Source organism: Pongo pygmaeus, chromosome 16, assembly GCF_028885625.2.
Source record: "Pongo pygmaeus isolate AG05252 chromosome 16, NHGRI_mPonPyg2-v2.0_pri, whole genome shotgun sequence".
Lineage (NCBI taxonomy): Eukaryota > Metazoa > Chordata > Mammalia > Primates > Hominidae > Pongo > Pongo pygmaeus.
In genome coordinates this window covers 46532240-46554877 of record NC_072389.2, presented here as the reverse complement: position 1 = coordinate 46554877, position 22638 = coordinate 46532240, and the positions used below count along the sequence as shown (strand labels likewise).

At 44.2% G+C, this 22638-nt stretch overlaps 1 protein-coding gene across 14 annotated transcripts in view; it reads right to left on the bottom strand.

Annotated features, from left to right (window-relative positions):
* The window catches only part of NUSAP1 (nucleolar and spindle associated protein 1), a 47393-nt gene extending 24771 nt beyond the window's left edge, over positions 1-22622 (bottom strand). For 4 of the 14 annotated variants that reach the window (XM_063652135.1, XM_063652139.1, XM_063652136.1 and 1 more), the window contains exons 1-4: positions 22486-22622; positions 12866-12934; positions 5776-5919; positions 3875-4034 (exon numbers count right to left, since the gene is read on the bottom strand). In XM_063652135.1, the coding sequence (XP_063508205.1) occupies positions 3875-4034; positions 5776-5919; positions 12866-12934; positions 22486-22578 (466 nt within the window). In that variant the 5' untranslated portion in view covers positions 22579-22622. The remainder of the gene's footprint in view (positions 1-3874; positions 4035-5775; positions 5920-12865; positions 12935-22485) is intronic. The other 10 variants (XM_054450310.2, XM_054450317.2, XM_054450311.2 and 7 more) reach the window with 5 other exon arrangements.
* Positions 22623-22638: the final 16 nt, after the last annotated feature.

Sequence of the window (22638 nt, the reverse complement as noted above, 5' to 3'; positions counted from 1 at the left end):
TTTTTTTGAGATGGAGTCTCGTTCTTTCGCCCAGGCTGGAGTGCAGTGGCGTGATCTCGGCTCACTGCAAGCTCCACCTCCCGGGTTCAAGCCATTCTCCTGCCTCAGCCTCCTGAGTAGCTGGGACTATAAGGCGCCCGCCACCACACCCGGCTAATTTTTTTTGTATTTTTAGTACAGACAGGGTTTCACCGTGTTAGCCAGGGTGGTCTCCATTTCCTGACCTCGTGATCTGCCTGCCTCGACCTCCCAAAGTGCTGGGATTACAGGAGTGAGCCACCGCGCCCTGCCCTGACCCCGTCTCTATTACTAAAAAATTATTTAATATAAATTAAACATATATATATATCAGTTAAAAAAACTTTTTCAGTTTTTATCATGAACATAATATTGTTACAACTAAAGTGATAAAAGTCACGTAATCCAATCAGCCAAAGAAAACACCATTAACGTCTGGCATATTTCCTCTGGTCCTCTGCTTCCTATACTTATTTTGGTTGTGGTCGTTTGTTTGTTTTCAGATGGACTCACACTGTCGCCCAGGATGGAGTGCAGTGACGCGATCTTGGCTCACTGCAACCTCTGCCTCCAGGGTTCAAGAGATTCTCCTGCCTCAGCCTCCTAAGTAGCTGGCATTACAAGTGTGAGCTACCACACCCAGCTAATTTTTGTATTTTTAGTAGAGACAGGGTTTTGTCATGTTACTCAGGCTGGTCTTGATCCTGACCTCAGGTGATCCACCCACCTTGGCCTCCCAAAGTGTTAGGATTACAAGCGTGAGCCACTGTGCCTGGCCTGTTTGCTTCTGTTAAAAGACAAGGTCTCACTATGTTGCCCAGCTGGCCTCAAACTCCTGGGCACAAGTGATACTTCTGCTTCAGCCTCCTGAGTAACTGGGACTACAGGCATGTGCCACTGTAGCCAGCTTATTATTATTTTTTTTAACTTCAGTTGAAATTACGGTATATATTAGGTTAGGTATTTTTTCCCACTTACCATAATCATTTTCCAAATTCTGTCGTTTCTTTATTTTTTTTGACCTTAATGGAATTTATTAGGCAAGGATGGAAAAGAACCATTCCAGGCAGAGGGAACAACAGTGATATATAAAGCTGTAGTACAGTGGAAATAATGACATTCAGAGAAACTGAGGTAGGCTGAAATTGCTGAAGTGTAGGGTGCATAAGAGGGAGTGGAGGACGTTGAGAATAGGACAGGTAGCGGGTTAAACCATAAAGGGCCCCGTCTAATATGCTATAGAGCTATGAGTCTAATCTTACAAATATGAGAAAGCCTCAATCTTACATCTTTTTCAACTTCAGGCAATCTATTTTAAAAATATGCAATGAGCTTTCATCTCTTTTTAATTATTTTTTTCTTTTCTTTCAACCACTGATTTATAAGCAAGTGGGTTTCCAAGTAATACCATTTCTAAAGTTCTCATCCTTAAGTTTCCCCAATGTATCCGTAAAACAAGGCAGAAGAATGTTCTGTCAGAGTTGGAATGGTCGCAGGGGCTTCTGCTTAGACTTTGGCTATAAAACCGGAGGTGAAAGTTTCATGAGAAACAGGATATTTGGCAGGGCTCGGTGGCTCACGCCTGTAATCCTGGCACTTTGGGAGGCCGAAGTGGGCCGATCACCTGAGATTAGGAGTTCGAGACCAGTCTGGCCAACATGGTGAAACCCTGTCTCTACTGAAAAAACAAAAACTACCCAGGCATGGTGGTGCACACGTGTAATCCCAGCTACTTGGGAGGTTGAGGCAGTAGAATTGCTTGAGATTGGGAGGCAAAGGTTGCAGTGAGCTGAGATCCTGTCATTGTACTCCTGCCTGGGTAACAGAGAGACTCTGTCTCAAAACAAAACAAAACTAACAAAGAAAGGATATTTATGTAGAGTAACTCTCCACAGGATACTTACTAATTCCAAGTGGTAAAAGAGTAACTTCACAAAGGAGCAACCTAGCAGACACCACCATAACCAACTGATGGAAGTTAACGTGACTAGCCATAGGAAAAACCAGCACTTGTGCCTCCTAGGGTGCTTACTGAGGAAGCAACGGCGTTGCTCTTTGGGATTCCTACCAACAGCCCACAGTCTGATTCTAAGCATGAGGACATATTAGACAAACCAACTCAGAGGACAAAAAACTGGCCTGTATTAAAAAATGTTGGCTGGGCATGGTGACCACACCTGTAATCCCAGCACTTTAGGAGGCTGAAGTGGGCAGATTACTTGAGCTCAGGAGTTTGAGACCAGCCTGGACAACATGGTGAAACCCTGTCTCTACTAAAAATACACAAATTAGCCGGGCATGGTGGTGCATGCCTGTAGTCCCAGCTACTCAGGAGGCTGAGGCTGCAGTGAGCTGAGATCGTGCCACTGCGCTCTAGCCTGGGCAACAAAGCAAGACCCTGTCTCAAAAATAAATAAATAAATAAAAATTAAAAATTACCTGGGAGACTTGTTAAAAACTGAAGATTCCCAAGCCCATCTCAAACCCAAGAAATCCTGTAATTTTCTAGATTCAGTATGGCACTCACAGTTTTAGAGAAAATGAGAAGGCTCAGGATTAGAAATTCCAGATTTAACTGCTTGGTGGATAACTGGAATGAATCGTCCTCTCTCAGTCTCTCTAACTCCTCCTCTGGCAAGGCTCAGGGCCCTAGCAGATTTGCCCAGGTGAAACTAATACTGAGATATTTTATTTTCATTTATTTATTATTATTTTTTATTTTTTAGGAGCAGAGGTTTAGTAGGCAAAAGAAAGCGAAAGGAAGGCCGGGTGCAGTGGCTCACGCCTGTAATCTCAGCACTTTGGGAGGCTGATGTGGGTGGATCACGAGGTCAGGAGTTTGAGACCAGCCTGGCCAACATGGTGAAACCCTGTCTCTACTAAAAATACAAAAATTAGCTGGGCCTGGTGGCACGAGCCTGTAATCCCAGCTACTTGGGAGGCTGAGGCTGGAGAATCGCTTGAACCCAGGAGGTAGAGGTTGTAGTGAGCCAAGATTGTACCATTGCACTCCAGCCTGGGCAACAGAGCAAGACTCTGTCTAAAAAAAAAAAAAAAGAAATTCTATAACATGGTGCTATGGGTTGAATTGTGACCCCCTAAAAGATACGTTGAAGTCCTAACCACTGGTACCTGTCATATGACCTTATTTAGATATAGGAATTTTTTTTCGGATGTATTAAGGTTAAAATGACATCATTTGGATGTTCTTTTAATTTTTTGAGATAGGGTCTCACTCTGTCCATGCTGGGGTGAAGCGGTATGAAGATGGCCCACTGCAGCCTTAACCTCCTTGGTTCAAGCAACCCTTTCACCTGAGCCTCCTGAGTAGCTGGGACCACAGATGTGCACCATCATGGCTGGCTGATTCTTTGACTTTTTGTAGAGACAGGGTCTCGCCATGTTGCCCAGGCTGGTCCTGAACTCCTAGGCTCAAGCAATCCTCCTGACTTGGCTTCCTAAAGTAATGGGATTATAGGCACCAGCCACTATGCTTGGCCTATTTGGGTGGATCCTAATCCAGTATGACTGGTGTCCTATTAAGAAGACATAGAGAGAGAATGTCATGTGCTGTCAGAGCCAGAGACCGGTATGATGCAGCTGCAAGCCAAGGAACACCAAGCGTCGACAGCCATCGCAAAGTAGTCAGAGGCAAGGAAGGATTCCACCCAGAGTCTCAGAGAAGCATGGTCCTGCTGACACATTGATTTTGGACTTCCAGCCTCTAGAACTATGAAAGAGTAAATTTCTGTTGTTCTAAGCTGCTCAGTTTGTGGTGCTTTGTCACGACAGTCCTAGGAAATTAATGTACCTGGCTACTTCTAGCAATTTTGGTTTTTAAAGTTACTTGACATACCATTTATTCCACGTTTACCTGAGGAAACAGCATTCTCAGCTCCTTGGCGCTCGTCTGGTGGAGAAGGAACTTTTGCAGTAGCTCTGAGATCCTGGCTTTCCTGCTTTTCATGATTCTGGAATTCAGTGGGATTACTTATTTTTATCTCTGAATGATTCTGCTACAAATTTAAAAAGGAAATAAAAGATTTCGATGATAAATAAGAAGTAATTGCTGCCTTCCAAAGATAAGTACCAAAGTGAAGGAGGAAGAGGGGTTAAAGGAAGAAAAGTAGGAGAATGAGATTTTTGGTGGCAGATTTGGTTCTCTGCCTTATCAAGTGTCACGAGAATGTAAATTTGAGAACAGGAGATACTAGGGCACATTAAGAGGAAAATAGGAATGGCAAGATTAGCTCTCTTAGCAAGGACAAATGAAGAAACCTAGATAGTCTATTGAGCAAGTGACTATATTGAGGCAGAAATTTAAATAATAATAAGTACTGCATTTATTCACTCCAAGAAAAGTAAAAACTAAGGCCCAGAATGTAGCAAGGCAAGAGTTAAAAAGAAAAGAACAAGTTTTCCTCTGCCTAGTGGCTCACTTTGAAGACAGTTAGAAGATAACGCTGTCCAAATAGCCAAGGCCAAAGGAATAAGCTTCAGACACCACCCTCCCCCCAACCCCTGGTTCCAGAGCAAGGTTGAAAGAAAAAAAAAAAAGAGAAAGACAAGTTCTTTTACTGTTACTCTTTTCCTGGGCTTCTTAAGCATGATTAGCATGATTATATTTTACAAATGTCTGTATTTAGCCAGTTCGTGTTTTTCTTTTAATGCAGCTACAAGGCCACTGGCTAAGTCACAAGTTATGTTATGCTATAGATTATGTAACCTGTTACTGTATGATTAATTGCTTTTATTTTGCTTCTGTAAAGCCACTTATAAAAACCCGCTCAGTCTTTGTTCAAGGCTCAGCTTTTAGATGTGAATCCTCTGAGCCGGTGCTTGCCTAAAATAAACAAATCCTCCTGTACTCCGTATTAGTCTCTCCGTTCCTCAGTTTACTGCAACAATATGATCATAGAAAAGAAAATTAAGACTGTGTTTCAGGGCTGGGCATGGTGGCTCACACCTGTAATCTCAGCACTTTGGGAGGCCGAGGTGGGTAGAGCACTAGAGGTCAGGAGTTCGAGATTAGCCCAGCCAACATAGTGAAATCTCGTCTCTACTAAAAATACAAAAATTAGCTGGGCGTGGTGGTGGCCACCTGTAATCTCAGCTACTCAGGAGGCAGAGGCAGGAGAATTGCTTGAACCTGAGAGGTGGAGGTTGCAGTAAGCTGAGATGGTGCCATTGCACTCCATACTGGGCAACAAGAGTGAAACTCTGTCTCAAAAAAAAAAAAGAAAAAAAAAGAGTGTGCTTTGTAAAAATTACATTTGAATAAAAGGATAAGATAAAAGAATAAAACCAGAGTCTACGGAAAGCAAGCGAGGGAAGCCCTTTGCTAATCATGTGATCACACTGCTGAAAGACTAAGTACAGGGTGATCACCAGGCCAGGGACAAGGTAGGAAGGAGAATTTAAACAAACAAATGAAAAAACAACAAAAAACACATTTAATGGTTGTTTCTCTTTCCTTCCTATCTACTACACCTCACTTAAGTGAACACTCAATGAATGTTCATATTTATACAACAAATATTTAACGTGAGCTTAATACTTAAAAAGTGCTTCCTGAGGCCCAAGCCCTGGGATGCAGTGATGAGCAGCTGGACTTGGGTCTGGGCTTTCATGGAGCTTACAGCACACAGCAAGCTTACAAACACATGACATCACATGGGAATTTAAAAAGAAATCTCCGTAAAAGTATGCCAATTTTGGCATAGGTGGTATATTTTCAGTTTGTATATTTCCATTCACCTGTGAGTCAGGGTCCACATGGACAGTCTTGCACCTTCTCCTTGTTTTGGTGACATGGCCAAGTGGCTCTCTCTCAGCTTGTTCCTGGTTGCTGATCTGTATCTCAGTCTCATCACAAGAGGATGCAGAAGTTTGACTTTCATCCTGAAAAGAGAGGTATTAATCTGCTATGTGCTATGTCTACAGTTATAATGCTCAGGAAGAATCAGAATTTAGACAGAATAAAAGACATATTACATATGCAAAAGAAAAAATTTAAAACTCTAGCGGTAAATTGTAGGCAAAGACAAGAATTATATTTAGGCCAGGCACGGTGGCTCACGCCTGTAATCCCAGCACTTTGGGAGACCGAAGCGAGTGGATCACCTGAGGTTAGCTCAAGACCAGCCTGGTTGACATAGTGAAACTCCATCTCTACTAAAAATAGAAAATTACCCGGGCATGGTGGTGCATGCCTGTAATCCCAGCTACTTGGGAGGCTGAGGCAGGATAATCACTTGAACCGGGTAGGGGAGGTTGCAGTGAGCCAAGATGGCGCCATTGCACTCCAGCCTGGGCAACAAGAACGAAACTCTGTCTCAAAAACAAACAAACAAACAAACAAACAAACAAACCCTTATAGAGTATTTAAAAAGAAATAATCACACTTAGCAACCCAAATTAATAAATTAGGGTAGTAAAACATTCAAATATTTACTATTTCAAGTATTTAGTGTGAATAAATACAGAAATTGGGCCAGGTGCAGTGGTTCACACCTGTAATCCCAGCACTTTGGGAAGCTGAGGCAGGTGGATCACTCGAGCCCAGGACTTTGAGACCAGCCTGGGCAACATGGCAAAACCCCATCTCTACTTAAAATTATTAAAAATTTATTAAGCCGGGCACAGTGGCTCACACCTGTAACCCCAGCATTTTGGGAGGCCGAGGCTGGTGGATCACCTGAGGTCAGGAGTTCGAGACCAGCCTGGCCAACACGGTGAAACCCTGTCTATGCTAAAAATACAAAAATTAGCCAGGCGTGGTGGCACATGCCTGTAATCCCAGTTACTCAGGAGGCTAAGCCAGGAGTTATATTTTGTATTATCTTCATTTCCTTTAGGGTCGTATTTTTCTTTCCTTCTTTCTTTCTTTTTTAGAGACAAGGTCTTGCTCTGTTGCCTAGGCTGGATTACAGTGGCTTGATCTAAGTTCACTGCGGCCTCAATTTCCGGAGCTCAACTGACCCTCCCGCCTCAGCCTCCCAATCAGCTGGGTCCACAGGTATGTGTTACCACACCTAGCTAATTGTTTTAATTTTGTAGAAATGGGGTCTCACTATGTTGCCCAGGCTGGTTGTGAACTCCTAGGCTGAAGTCATACTCCTGCCTTGGCCTCGCAAAATGTTGGGATTACACACATGAGCCTCTATGCCCAGTCTGTTTTCTTTTTTTTTTTTTTTTTTTTTTTTGAGACGGAGTCTCACTCTGTTGCCCAGGCTGGAGTGCAGTGGCATGATCTCAGCTCACTGCAAGCTCCACCTCCTGGGTTCATGCCATTCTCCTGCCTCAGCCTCTTGAGTAGCTGGGACTACAGGTGCCTGCCACCACGCCTGGCTAATCTTTTGTATTTTTAGTAGAGATGGGGTTTCGCCTGTTAGCCAGGATGATCTCGATCTGTTGACCTTGTGATCCGCCCACCTCGGCCTCCCAAAGTGCTGGGATTACAGGCGTGAGCCACCGCGCCCGGCCATGTCTATTCATATTTCATAGCAAATCAGGAAAAACCTCATTAGGAGCTTGAGTGTGCAGGAAATGTGTGTTATTTGGCAGGATTCCTTGGGTAGGGAGGAGGCCATTATGCTGGTGGTTGCTTGAATGCCCAAAGGCAGGAGCCTTTGTCTGATAACTATTTAATTTCCTTAATGAGAAATCTTCCAATATTTTAGAGGGTAGGAGACATCTGGTAGACTGATTACAGGCAGTCTACCAGATGTCTATTTCACTATTAGTAGTCAGTCTATTTCACTATTAGTAGTCAGTCTATTTCACTATTATGGCCACAGGCCATCCCTTGATAGTCTATTTATTTATTTATTTTATTATTATTATTATTATTTTTTGAGACGAAGTCTCACTCTTGCCCCCAGGCTGGAGTGCAATGGCGCGATCTTGGCTCACTGCAACCTCCACCTCCCGGGTTCGAGCGATTCTGCTGCCTCAGCCTCCCAAGTAGCTGGGATTACAGGCGCCTGCCACCACACCTGGCTAACTTTTGTATTTTTAGTAGAGATGGGGTTTTACCATATTGGCCAGGCTGGTCTCGAACTCCTGACCTCAGGTGATCCACCCGCCTTGGCCTCCCAAAGCGCTGGGATTACGGGTGTGAGCCACTGCGCCCGGCCGATAGTCTATTTATTTGGCTTGGGGTTTAGTGAGGCCTATCATCAGTATTTTTTTTGTTTTGAGACAGAGTCTAGTTCTGTTGCCCAGGCTGGAGTGCAGTGGTGTAATCTTGGCTCACTGCAACCTCCACCTCCCAGGCTCAAGCAATTCTCCTGCCTCAGCCTTATGACTAGCTGGGATTGCAGGTACATGCTACCATGCCCAGCTAATTTTTGTATTTTAGTAGAGACGGAATTTCACCATTTTGGCCAGGCTGGTCTCGAACTCCTGACCTCAGTTGATCCACCCACCTTGACCTCCCAAAGTGGTGGGATTACAGGTGTGAGCCACTGTGCCTGGCCATACATCAGTATTTATTTATTTATTTATTTTTGAGACGGGGTCTGGCTCTGTTGCCCAGGATGGAGTGCAATGGCACAATCTCGGCTCACTGCAACCTCTGGCTCCTGAGTTCAAGCGATTCTCCTGCCTCAGCCTCCCGAGTAGCTGGGACTACAGGTGCGTGCCACCACGCCCGGCTAATTTTTGTATTTTTAGTAAAGATGGGGTTTCACCATTTTGGCCAGGATGGTTTCGATCTCTTGACCTCGTGATCCACCCGCCTCGGCCTCCCAAAGTGCTGGGATTACAGGCGTGAGCCACCGCACCCAGCCATCAGTATTTTTAAAAAGTTCCCCAGCCTAGGCAACATAATGAGACCCCAGTCTCTACAAAAAAATTTTTTAAAAAGTAACAAGGTGTAGTGAGTGTGCCTGCAGTTCCAGCTACTTATGAGGCTGAAGTGGGAGGACTGCTTGAAGTCAAGCCTGAAGCAAGCCATGATTATGCCACTGCACTCCAGCCTGGGTGACAGAGTGAGACCCCATCTCAAAAATAATTAGTTAAGAAAAAAAAATATAAAAAAATTTAAAATATGTCTGTTCGGAATGAAAGAATAAAGCTTAAAGAATAGAAGGACTGGCTGGGTGTGGTGGCTCACGCCTATAATCCCAGCACTTTGGGAGGCCAAGGTGGGCACATCACTTGAGGTCAGGAGTTCAAGACCAGCCTGGCCAACATGGTAAAACCTCCACTCTACTAAAAACACAAACATTAGCTGGGCATGGTGGTGTGCATCTGCAATCCTAGTTACTCAGGGCAAGACTCCATCTCAAAAAAAAAAAAAAAAAAGGCCTTAACCAGAGGTGAAATATTACAGAAGCAGAATAGTTCCAAGTGATGTAAGGTCCAGGATATGCCCAGAGAAGTAGATGGTTGATCAAGAGCAAAAACAAAGATCACTAGCATTAAGGGACAAGGAGGCCACAGTAGTAAGAAGAGACATCCAGATGGACCTTTGAACTTGTCCAAAATAAGATGAGGACATGAGGAAATGATGACAATGAGACAGAGAACACTAGAGAGTAACTAGGAGCTCAGCAGATGGGAGATTAAAATAGGTAAGCATACGCGGTGGCTCACCCCTGGAATCCCAGCACTTTGGGAGGCACCTGAGGTTGGGAGTTTGAGACCAGCCTGACAAACATGGTGAAACCCCGTCTCTACTAAAAATACAGAATTATCTGGGTGTGGTGGTGCATGCCTGTAATCCCAGCTACTCAGGAGGCTGAGGCAGGAGAATCACTTTAACTCAGGAGGTGGAGGTTGCGGTGAGCCGAGATCGTGTCATTGCACTCCAGCCTGGGCGGCAAGAGTGAAACTCAGAAAAAAAAAAAGAAAAAAATAGGTATAAATTTCAAAGGAGCAGAGATTTTTTTTTCCTTTATCTTTGGCCTTTTCAAGATGAGCTAAAAAAGGAGCAGGGGTTTTTACATGAGAATAGAAAAATGTCATCTGGATCCCACTTTCCAACTCCCTGATAGTCATGGAGAAGAAAGTAAAAGAGGAGAAACTGGCAGAGCGTCTGTAATCCCAGCACTTTGGGAGGCAGAGGCAGGCAAACTACTTGAGCCCAGGAGTTTGAGACCAGCCCGGGCAATATTGTGAAACCCCGTCTCTACTAAAAATACAAAAAATAGCCAGGAATGGTGATACACGGCTGTAGTCCCAGCTACTCAGGGGAGTGAGGCAAGAGGATCGCTTGAGCCTGGGAGGTCCAGGCTGCAGTGAGCCCTGATTGCACCACTGTACTCCAGCCTGGGTTAGAGTGAGACCCTGTCTCAAAAAAAAGTAAGAGAAACTGTTTGCATGTATTAGGTTGGTGCGAAAATAAGTGTGGTGCTTTTTTTTCTTTTTTTTGGAGACGGAGTCTCATTCTGTTGCCTAGGCTGGAATGCAGTGGCGTAATCTTGGCTCACTGCAACATCTGAATCCCAGGTTCAAATAATTCTCCTGCCTCATCCTCTTGAGTAGCTGGGAGTACAGCTGCGTGCATCCATGCTCGGCTAATTTTTGTATTTTTAGTAGAGACAGTGTTTTGCCATGTTAGCCAGGCTGGTCTTGAACTCCTGACCTCAGGTGATCCACCCGCCTTGGCCTTCCGAAGTGCTGGTATTACAGACGTGAACCACCATGCCCGGCCTGGTTTTTGTCATTTTTTTTGAGACGGAGTCTCGCTTTGTCACCCAGGCTAGAGTGCAGTGGCACGAACTCGGCTCACTGCAAGCTCCTCCTCCCGGGTTCACGCCATTCTCCTGCCTCAGCCTCCCAAGTAGCTGGGACAACAGGAGCCCGCCACCACACCTGGTTAATTTTTTGTATTTTTAGTAGAGACGGGGTTTCACCTTGTTAGCCAGGATGATCTCGATCTCTTGACCTCATGATCCACCCGCCTCAGCCTCCCAAAGTGCTGGGATTACAGGTGTGAGCCACTGCGCCTGGCCTGGTTTTTGTCATTTTTTAAAGTAATGGCAAAAACCACAATTACATTTGCACCAACCTAGAAGCAGTACCTTTGAGTTACACATGTTGCTGGAATATAAAGAGACAATTTTTTGTTGTTGTTTCTTTTTTTTTGAGATGGAGTCTCATTCTGTCTCCCAGGGTGGAGTGTAATGGTTTGATCTCTGCTCACCTCACGGATTCAAGCGATTCTCCTGCCTCACCCTCCTGAGTAGCTGGGACTACAGGTGTGCATCACCACACCCAGCTAATTTTTGTATTTTAGTAGAGATGGGGTTTCACCATGTTGGCCAGGCTGGTCTCAAACTCCTGACCTCAAGTGATCCGCCCGCCTCAGCTTACCAAAGTACCGGGATTACAGGTGTAAGCCACTGCGCCTGGCCTATAATTTTAATTTCAAATGGCACTACAATCATGTATCCTTAACCATAAAAAAGAAATTCATTGATATAGAAACTTTTAAAGCTAGAATTCAAAAATAGTTCTTGTCTATTTTCAGTTAATTAAAGCCTGGAATAAAAAATAAATTTGACGCCAGGTGTGGTGGCTCACACCTGTAATCCCAGCACTTTGGGAGGCTGAGGCAGGTAGATCAGCTGAGGTCAGGAGTTCGAGACTAGCCTGGCCAACATGGTGAAACCCCATCTCTACTAAAAATACAAAAAAATGGGCCGGACACGGTGGCTCACCCCTGTAATCCCAGCACTTTGGGAGGCTGAGGTGGGGGGATCACCCGAGGTCGGGAGTTTGAGACCAGCCTGACCAACATGAAGAAACCCTGTCTCTACTAAAAATACAAAATTAGCCGGGTGTGGTGGTACATGCCTGTAATCCCAGCTACTCAGGAGGCTGAGGCAGGAGAATTGCTTGACCCCAGGAGATGGTGGTTGCAGTGAGCTGAGAACACGCCACTGCACTCCAGCCTGGATGACAACAAGATTCTGTCTCAACAACTACAACAACAAAAAGAATAAAAGAATCTTGGCTCTAATGGAGCACTCATTCATCCATTTAGGAGTCATGCCTTATCAAAAAACTTTGATGTGGGTCTGAAGCGGCCATGAAAACTCCCATCAGCCATCAGCAGTGTTTTATAGCTTACAAGTCACTTTCACAATGTGATCACCTACTTCATGTGATGCTCACAACACTCAGTTCAGCAGAACAGATATTACTTCCATTTTAAAGAAGAAGAGTTTGAGTTTTCTAATGTTGCAGAGAAATAAATGAGAGCTCGTACTTGACCGAGGTGTTTCTGATTTCAAATCCTGTTCCCTCTCTACTCAAATCATGCCATCTCTCGTAGTATTTGGCAACTAGTACTCAGCCTTTGTATTTGTGTAAAAACATGTTATTCAACAGATTACTTGGTGCAAAACAGTTTCACCATTCACAACAGCAGTTAATCTGAAAGGATTCAGTCCTTGGCACTATTACCAATAATGATCTCTTTTTTAATATAAACAGCATATCTTTTTTTTTTAGAATGGAGTCTTGCTCTGTCACCCAGGCTGGAATACAGTGGTGCGATCCTGGCTCACTGCAACCTCCACCTCCCGGGTTCAAGCAATTCTCCCTGTCTCAGCCTCCTGAGTAGCTGGGATTACAGGCTCCTGCCACCACGTATGGCTAATTTTTGTATTTTTAGTAGAGACGGGGTTTCACCGTGTTGGCCAGGCTGGTCTCGAACTCCTGGACTCAAGTGATCCGCCTGCCTCTGCCTAGCAAAGTGCTAGGAGTATAGGCGTGAGCCACCACACCTGGCCAACGGCATGTCTTAAATCATCACTAGTTGTGTGTTAACTGCCCATTAACCAAATATGATTGTTTTGCTAGCTAACAGGTAAACATGAAAAACATTACTCACCTGATTATCATTTCCTTTTCTTGCCTCATGTTTAATGTGGCCTTTCAAGGCTTTTAACAACTTGTCTGCCTGCAAGAGAGACCTTATTATTAGAGCCAAAAGTCAAATAAACAAGGAAGATACGTTGAACATTTTTTGCTGTTCTTGTATTCATTAAATGTACTCTGGTCAGACCATAGGACTAGAACCATTACTTACAAAGAATGGGTCTCTGCTCTAAGGAATTTCACATCTGAGTGGGAAAGTTAGACAAGGAAAGAGGCAACTGCAATACAGTGGGGTAAATGCCCACGCTAGGAGGCTCAGGCTGTCATGAGAACATAGGTAGGCGTGGCCATCAAAGTTGGGACTGCTAGGTTAGACTTCAGCAAGTATCTGCACAGGGCAGTTCTCAGATAAAGGTGTGATGTCTCTAATTGCTGAGATCTGAAGGATGAAAAGGAGAGGACATAGAGAAACAGGTAGAGGAATGGCACAGCAAGGCAACAATGAGGGTGGAGTTTGCAGAACTTAAGTTCAGTGTGGCTGGAACATGGAGCTGTTGTAGGAGATAGTAGGAGACAATGTTGGGAAAGTGAGCAGGGCCCTGATGTTACCAGGCCTTGTAAGCCTTTAAAGGGTATGAACTTTACTCTCAGAGAAAAGGGCAGTCTCTGAAGAGTTTGCAGCAAGGCAGTGGGTGACCAATTTTGCATTACTCAGAATGAGTACACTACCTGCACAATGTGCAAGATGCATTTGATGGGGATGAGCCAGAGATGCTGTGGCCTGAACTAGAGCGGGGCTAAGGCAGTATGGATGAAGTCAAAACCTTCTTAGGAAGTGAAATCAGTGTGAACATGAGAGTTGAGGAAGAGGGAAACTTTGTTATGCCAAGGTTTCTGGCTTGCACAGCTGGTGAAGTGTGGTGCGGTCCCTAAGATGAGGAATGCAAAAGGTGATGGGGTCTTAGGGGGATAGTTATAGGTCTCTGCGGGGGGAAGGGAACACTGAGCTTCTCTTCCCAGCCTAGGAAAACCTTCCTTCTTGTTCTTTCCTGAAAGAAGAATGTTAATTTGATTGGTTACATTTTCCTGTGCTTTAAAAGTCAAGTTTGGTCGAGCGGGGTGGCTCATGCCTGTAATTCCAGCACTTTGGGAGGCCGAGGCAGGTGGATCATGAGGTCAGGGGTTTTAGACCAGCCTGGCCAACATGGTGAAACCCCGTCTCTAACAAAAATACAAAAATTAGCCGGGCATGGTGGTGTGTGCCTGTAGTCCCAGCTACTTGGTAGGCCGAGGCAGGAGAATTGCTTGAACCCAGGAGGCGAAGGTTGCAGTGAGCCGAGGAGATGATGCCACTGCACTCTAGTCTGGGCAATAGAGCAAGACTCCGTTTAAAAAAAAAAAAAAAGTCAAGTTTTTTGGTTGGGTTCTCTTTTTCTTCCTCTTCCACCCAGCCATGCAGTTGAGGGCCACAGCCATCCTTCTCAAGGTGGGCCCAGCCACCAGGCTTGGCTCTATTCTTCTCACGCCTTTTATCATGGGCCATGTGTCCAGTAGAGAATGGCAGAGATCCTGAAATTTGGTTTGTGCTCAAGCTTTTGCTTGTGGTGCAAGCCTAAGCCACAGTCTCCAATCCACTTTACCAGAATGTTCTACATCAAGATATCAGGCACCATTTCAGCTAGTAATAAAGTGGTACGTTATTTTCTACTTGTTCCTTGAACCACCCTTGGGGTTTTCTCTGGGAAGGGGATGATTGGCAGGGCAGAATTCAGGCATTCTTGATTTTTCTAATACTCTCTTAAAATACCTTCAAAATCTCACCAAACATACAAAAATGCATGAAGCGAGGCACCTGTGGCAGAACCCAGTGAGGAGGTTGAATGATATGAGGTGGTGTGCAATAGTTGTGCTGAAGGTGCAGATGTTAGTTATCAGCATATATTCATGCATTCCTTCAACAAGCATTTATTGTGCTGGGCACTGTTCCAGACACTAGAGAGTGATGAATTAAACAGACAAGGTGATCGCCCTCCAGGGTCTTCTAGCAGAGGTGAAACAGTCTGTTACCCAAGAAAGCTAGAAATGAAAGATATGACATCAGGTATTATGATGCAAAAATAAAAGTGGGCAACTGGGGTGGGGTGGGGATGCTACCTGAATTAGGATGGCTGGGAAAGGCCTCTCTGAGGTGGCAGCTTGAACTGAGATGTGAATGAGGAAAGAGACAGCAGGTAAAGAGTGCTCCAAGCAGAGTGAGCACCAAGAACAGGAGCCCTGAGATGGACCCATGAGTTGAAAGACAGAAACTGCCCTTATGGTAGGAGTATGGTGAACACTGAGGTGTATGGAGTGCAGCGAGATCAGAGATGCGACCAAAGGCTGGGTCAAGTAGAGAGGTAAAGGTCACAGCAAAAATTATGAATTTCGGCCAGGTGCAGTGACTAATGCCTGTAATCCTAGCACTTTGGGAGGCCGAGGCAGGCAGATCACCCAAAGTTAGGAGTTCAAGACCAGCCTGGCCAACAGGGTGAAACCCCGTCTCTGCAAAAAAATACAAAGATTAGCTGGGCGTGGTGGTGGGCACCTGTAGTCTGAGCTACTCAGGAGGCTGAGGCGGGAGAATTGCTTGAACCCGGGAGGTGGAGGTTGCAGTGAGCCGGAATCGCACCATTGCACTCCAGCCTGGGTGACAAGAGCGAAACTCTGTCTCAAAAAAAAAAAAATTAATTTCTTCCCCTAAATTGTTATTAGAAAAAAAGTCAGGCCTATAGAAAAGTCAAAGTAGGATGGGTGCGGTGGCTCACGCCTGTAATCCCAGCACTTTGGGAGGCCTGAGGCAGTCAGATCACCTGAGTTCAGGAGTTCCAGACCAGCCTGAACAATATGGAGAAACCCTGTCTCTACTGAAAATACAAAATTAGCTGGGCGTGGTGGTGCATGCCTGTAATCCCAACTACTTGGGAGGCTAAGGCAGGAGAATTGCTTGAATCCAGGAGGTGGAGGTTGCAGTGAGCTGAGATCATGCCACTGCACTCCAGCCTGGGCAACAAGAGCGAAACTCCATCTCAAAAAAAAAAAAAAAAAAAAGAAAAGAAAAGTCGAAGTAGTGTAATAAACACTCATATTTCCCACGAATATTCAACAGTCATTTGCACTGTCTCATATTTGGTTTCTCTATATTAATATATACTTCTTGTGAAAGAATTTGAAAATAAGTTCCAGACATCATGATTCTTTACCACTAAATATATCAGCCACATCTCCTAAAAATAAGAAGAGATTTTCCCACATGACCTCTAATGCATTAGTGTACTCAGGAAAAGCAATAATTTCCTAATATCACCTAATATGTGGCCCATAATGAAATTTCCTTCTCTCTAATTTTAGCTATTTTCTTTTTAAAAAAATTTCCCTCCAAATCAGGGTCAAACTAAGTTTCTCTCATTACACTGGAAAGAGTTTAGATTTTATTTCAGATGTGAGGGAAGTCATTGGAGGGCACTGAGCAGAAAAAGACATGTTCTAAGTTTCTTTTTTTTTGGAGACAGAGTCTTGCTCTGTCGCCCAGGTTGGAGTGCAGTGCCGTGATCTTGGCTCACTGCAGCTTCCACCTCTCAGGTTCAAGGGATTTTCATGCCTCATTCTCCCGAGTAGTTGGGATTATAGGCACATGCCACCACGCCTGGCTAATTTTTGTATTTTTTTTTTTTTTTAGTAGAGACGAGGTTTTGCCATGCTGGCCAGGCAGGTCTCGAACTCCTGGCCTCAAGTGATCCACCCACCACAGCCTCTCAAAGTGCTGGGATTACAGGCATGAGCCACTGTGCCTGGTCTCTCTCTTTTTTTTCTTTTCTCTAAGTTTCAAATATCACTCCAACTACCAAGAGAACACTATTGTGAGGTAAGAGTTGAGGCAGGAAGCCCAGTAGGGAGACTGAGGCAGTGGTCAAGAGATGAGAGTGCTGTGGCACAGGTTTGCAGCGTTGGAGATGGTGCCCAGAGGTCAGATTTCAGGTCTATTTAGGAGGAGGTGCTGACAAGGATGGATGGCTGTGGGTGAAGAAGACAGGAATCCAGGGTGATCCAAACTGGGCCTGAACCATGTACTGAGATGGGGAAGAGACTGTCAATGCTTGGACCTGACCGTGTTGTTGAAAATGCACTTAAATACACAAGTCAGCATTCTAGGGGAGAGAGAGGTCCTATTGGAGATGTGGGTTTGGGAGACATTAGCTTTTGGGTAAATTTTAACTTATGGGAATGGGCCGGACGCAGTGGCTTATGCCTGTAAACCCAGCACTTTGGGAGGCCAAGGCAGGTGGATCAGTTGAGGTCAGGAGTTTGAAACCAGCCTGGCCAACATGGTGAAATCCTGTCTCTACTAAAAATACAAAAAAATTAGCTGGGCGTGGTGGCAGGCACCTGTAATCCCAGGAACTCGGGTAGCTGAGGCAGGAGAATCACTTGAACCTGGGAAGTGGGGGATTGCAGTGAGCCGAGATTGCTCCACTGCACTCCAGCCTGGGTGACAGAGCAAGACTGCGACTCAAATAAAAGAAAAGAAAAAAAATAGGGTGGATAAGATCACCGAGGGATAGAGCACAGTTAGAGAAAAGAGAGCCAGGAAGAGAGCCCTGGGGGCACTCCACATTTAGAGATCTGGCAGATGAAGAACCAACCAAGGAGACTAGAAAGAAGTGCTAGTAAGGCAGGACAGAGTGAAATATCAAAGCCTAGAACAGAAAGTGGCTGGAGCAGAGGGGAATGTTCAATCATGCCAAATGCTACTGATAGGCACAGGTGAGGGGAGAGAGGGAACACAAGCTTTGTAAGATGGTGACCTTAATAAAGCAATTTCAGTAGAAAAGAACAGAGAAATAGGGCAGTAGATGGAATGAGGACATGGGATCAGGAGAGGATTTTGGCTTTTTTATTTTTTTAAAAGATGGGTGATAGTAAAACATGATTGCATGCCTTATGGCAAATAAGCTAGCAGAGTGGAGAAATTAATGCAGGAGAGAGGCTCTAATTGTAGGAATGTAGTCCTAGGGGAAGCAAGAGGGCCCAGGATCTTCAGCATAAATGGAAAGGTTGCCCTTAGACAGGCAAAGAAGCAGAGGATGCAGATGCAGATGCAGGGTGGCTAAAAGGTTTGGTGGTGGGGCCAAGCCTAGGGGCTCACGCCTGTAATCCCAGCACTTTGGGAGGCCAAGGCGTGAGGACAGCTGAAACTCAGGAGTTGGAGACCAGACAGGGCAACATAGTCAGACCTCATCTCTACTAAAATTCAAAAAAACACTGGCCAGGCAGGGTGGTCATGCCTGTAGTCCTAGCTACTCACGGGGCTGAGGTGGGAGGACTGCTTGAGGCTGCAGTGAGCCCTGATTATGCCACTGCACTCCAGAGAACTCCAGGCTGGCTGACAGAGCAAGACCCTGTCTCAAAAAAAAAAGAAAAGAAAAAAAAGGGGGGGATTTGGTGGTTGAACAATGAGGCAGTTTTCTGTTGATTGCATCTATTTTCCTATGACCTATGAGGTAAAGTCATCAAGGGAGGGAAGCGAGCCAAGTTGAGTCAAGATGATAAAAATAATTATCCTCAAAAGTAGGAAAGTTCATGACTAAGAAGAAAATGGGCCAGGTGTGGTGGCACGTGCCTGTAATCCCAGCTACTTGGGAGGCTGAGGTGGGAGGATGCCTTGAGCCTGAGAGGTTGAGGCTGCAGTGAGGCCTGATTGTGCCACTGCAGCCCGGGCAACAGAGCGAGACCTTATCTCAAAAAAAAAAAAGGAGGAAGATCAAATGCCCATATTAAGGTTTAGAGTTGCATATTTAAAATAAGTTCACTCAACAAAGTTAGGTGTTTTCTCCAACTAGAGTTAGCTGCAGAGGTATAGGCAAAGATTAAGCACATAGCTGGGTTTAATCAGGCTTGGGTTTTGCCAGGTGAGTATAGGGAGGTGCAAGGAAGTGGAAACAGTGCCAGTGTTTGTAATTTAAGTTCACAAGAAACGAAGTGAGGGCACGAGTGACAAAAGGACCAGTTGCCACACTAACATTAATAACTGGCTCCTTCAAATTGCTATACCATTAAGAGAAGTCTCTCAAAAGAGCTAATATTATCTCCTATATATTTATTTATTATTATTATTATTATTATTTTTAGATGGAGTTTCGCTCTTGTTGACCAGGCTGGAGTGCAATGGCGTGATCTTGGCTCACTGCAGCGTCTGCCTCCCTGGGTTCAAGCAATTCTCCTGCCTCAGCCTCCCCAGTAGCTGGGATTACAGGTGCCCCCCACCATGCCTGGCTAAATTTTGTATTTTTAGTAGAGATGGGGTTTTGCCATGCTGGCCAGTCTGGTCTCAAACTCCTGACCTCAGGTGATACACCTGCCTTGGCCTCCCAAATGCTGGGATTACAGGCACAAGCCACCATGCCCGGCCATAAATTTATTTTTAATAATATCATACCAGCAAAATTATCAAGATTTGATTAAAATGAAACATTACAATTTAAATAAATTTTACTAGTACAAATATACTAGTATACATAAAAATATAGTATATTTAGTATATTTATATTTATACTAGTATAATATTTATACTAAACATACTATATATGTACTAGTATAATATTTATACTAAACATACTATATTTAGTATATTTATACTAAACATACTATATTTAGTATATTTATATATAGTATATTTAGTATATTATAAATATAGTATATTTAGTATATAATATTTAGTATATTATAGTATATTTATATTTATTTATAGTTTAATATATTTAGTATATTTAGTATATTAAATATATTTAGTATATATATTAGTATATATAGTATATTTAGTATATAGTATATCTATACTAAATATACTATATATACTAATATATATACTAAATACATAACTTTAGTATATTTATATAGTATATTTATAGTATACTATATTTATCTAGTATATATAGTATATTAATATAGTATATTTATATATAGTATATTTATATATTTAGTATATTTTATAGTGTATTTAGTATATTTATATATACTAGTATATATATTATATATTTATACTAGTAATAATATACTAAATATAGTATATACTAGTATAAATTACAAATAAATTTATTAGCATAAATATACTAGTTTATTTACTAGCATAATGCTAGTAAAATTTATTTAAATTGTAGTGTTTCATTTTAATCAAATCTTGGTAATTTCTCAGAGCAATTTATTAATTTTTTTGCTAGGTACTAAAATTTCAAAAGGCAATTGACTTAATGAGCTCTTGGGTTGTACCAAGTTAATAATTTAAAACATCTTATTATGGAAAATTTCAAACCTAAAAAAGTAGAGCTAATAGTGCAATCCCCCCATGTACCTATCTCCAGTTTCAGTAATTATTAACATTCTTCTGTTCTTACTTCATCTAGTTTCCCTCTCTTTTTCCTTGAGTATTTTACAGCAAATTTTACAGGTATCATAACATTTCACCTATAAATACTTGATTCACATATAAATACTTGATATGGGCCAGGCGTGGCGGGTCACGCCTGTAATCCCAGGACTTTGGGAGGCCGTGGCCAGAGGATCGCTTGAGCCCAGGAGTTCAAGACCAGCCTGGGCAAGATGGCAAAACCCTATCTCTACTAAAAATACACACACACACACACACACACACACACACACACACACACACACACACACGCCGATAAAGGAGAAAGAAGGTGATCTGGGGCCAGAGGGTCAGGCGTGGCGGGTCACGCCTGTAATCCCAGGACTTTGGGAGGCCGTGGCCAGAGGATCGCTTGAGCCCAGGAGTTCAAGACCAGCCTGGGCAAGATGGCAAAACCCTATCTCTACTAAAAATACACACACACACACACACACACACACACACACACACACACACACACACACACACACACACGCACACACACACGCCGATAAAGGAGAAAGAAGGTGATCTGGGGCCAGAGGGTCAAAATGAGCAATGGGACAAAGATAGATAAAAGTGCCAAGTGTTCAGGGATGCAGCCTTGGATAAAAGATTCTAGCTAGGCAGCAAAAAAGCCTAAGGAATTTAGGCTGAGATATTAAGGCATTGTTTACGAAGTATAGGGGAGCCACTAACCACTACAGCCCAGAAATATCCCCAAGGAAAACCCTTTGGTCATTCAGCCCCAACAGGCACTTAGGCCCTGATTATTTTGTTTAAACAATTTAGGCCAGGCGCGATGGCTCACGCCTGTAATCCCAGCACTTTGGGGGCTGAGGAGGGCGAATAACGAAGTCAGGAGTTCGAGACCACCCTGACCAACATGGTGAAACCTCATCTCTACTAAAAATACAAAAATTAGCCAGGCGTGGTGACATGCGCCTGTAATCCCGGCTACTCAGGAGGCTGAGGCAGGAGAATCGCTTGAACCCAGGAGGCGGAGGTTGCGGTGAGCCGAGATCGCGCCACTGCACTCCAGCCTGGGCGACAGAGCGAGACTCCGTCTCAAAGAAAAAACAAACAAACAAATAAAAAAAAAATTTGTGACGATTGATTTAGGCATTTATTCACTGTCAGTATCACAGCCTGCAGGAGAAACCTCCAGAGTATACAGCAGTATTACGTGGGAAGTCTCAACTATTAACAAAATATATAAAACCACTATCCTACATTAAATCCCCAAATCTTCTCCTAACATCTTGTTTTTTTTGTTTGTTTTTGTTTTGTTTGAGACTGAGTCTCGCTCTGTCACCGAAGTTGGAGTGCAGTGGTGCGATCTTGGCTCACTGCCACCTCGGCTTCCCAGGTTCAAGCGATTCTCCTGCCTCAGCCTCCCAAGTAGCTGGGATCACAGGCAAAAAGCTGGGATCACAGGCGTATGCCACCACTCCCGGCTAATTTTTTAATGGCCAGGCTGGTCTCGAACTCCTGACCTCAGGTGATCCGCCTGCCTCGGCCTCCCAAAGTGCTGGGATTACAGGCGTGAGCCACAGTGCCGGGCCAACTCTCCAAACATCTTGTAGCCTCGGAGTCAAAGACCTTACTGGTTTTGATAGAGACCATCAACACAACAGTCATCAATAAGTACATGACTATACTATCGACAGGGCTGAGTTATAAAAATTTACCCAAGGAGGTGGTCCCCTAAAAGTCGATTTTTTTTTTTTTTCCTGACAGGTCCATCAATCAAGCATCAAGAGATGATTGGCAATATCACAAATCACTGAAGTCTGTTTGGGGTTTTCCAGAAGCTGAGCCAATTATTTACTTAATTGTCTAACGATTAACGACACCCCTTGTGCTTTCTGGGCCTGCGTTTCGTAATCGACGCCCTGAGAGGTATAAAGTAATTTCAAAACAAAACAAAACAAAAAACAATAAACCACCCCTCGGAATAGAGCTTATCATGTGAGCACCCAGACAAGCCAGCTTCAAAATGAGGTGAAAACTACAGTTCCTCTTCCGTTTATCAGAGTTCTAACTGGGACTACCGTGAACCACATCTACCGCCCGAGGGGCAGGGACAGCTGCCTCAGACCCCGGGCTTCCCTCTCGGTCCCTTCGCACCGCATCTCCCCGAGGCCGCTATTCCCGTCGCGCCCGCCCAGGGACCTGCACCGCCAGCGCCGTACCCTCAGGTTGGCCCGGAGACCCAGACTTTTGGCTAAGTTCTGCAGGTCACTGTACTTGAGGGAGTCCAGCTCCTCTAGAGAGGGGATGATCATCGCGATTCGAAATTCCGGCGATACTCAGAAGATGGATCACCAAACTTCGTAGCGCAGTTC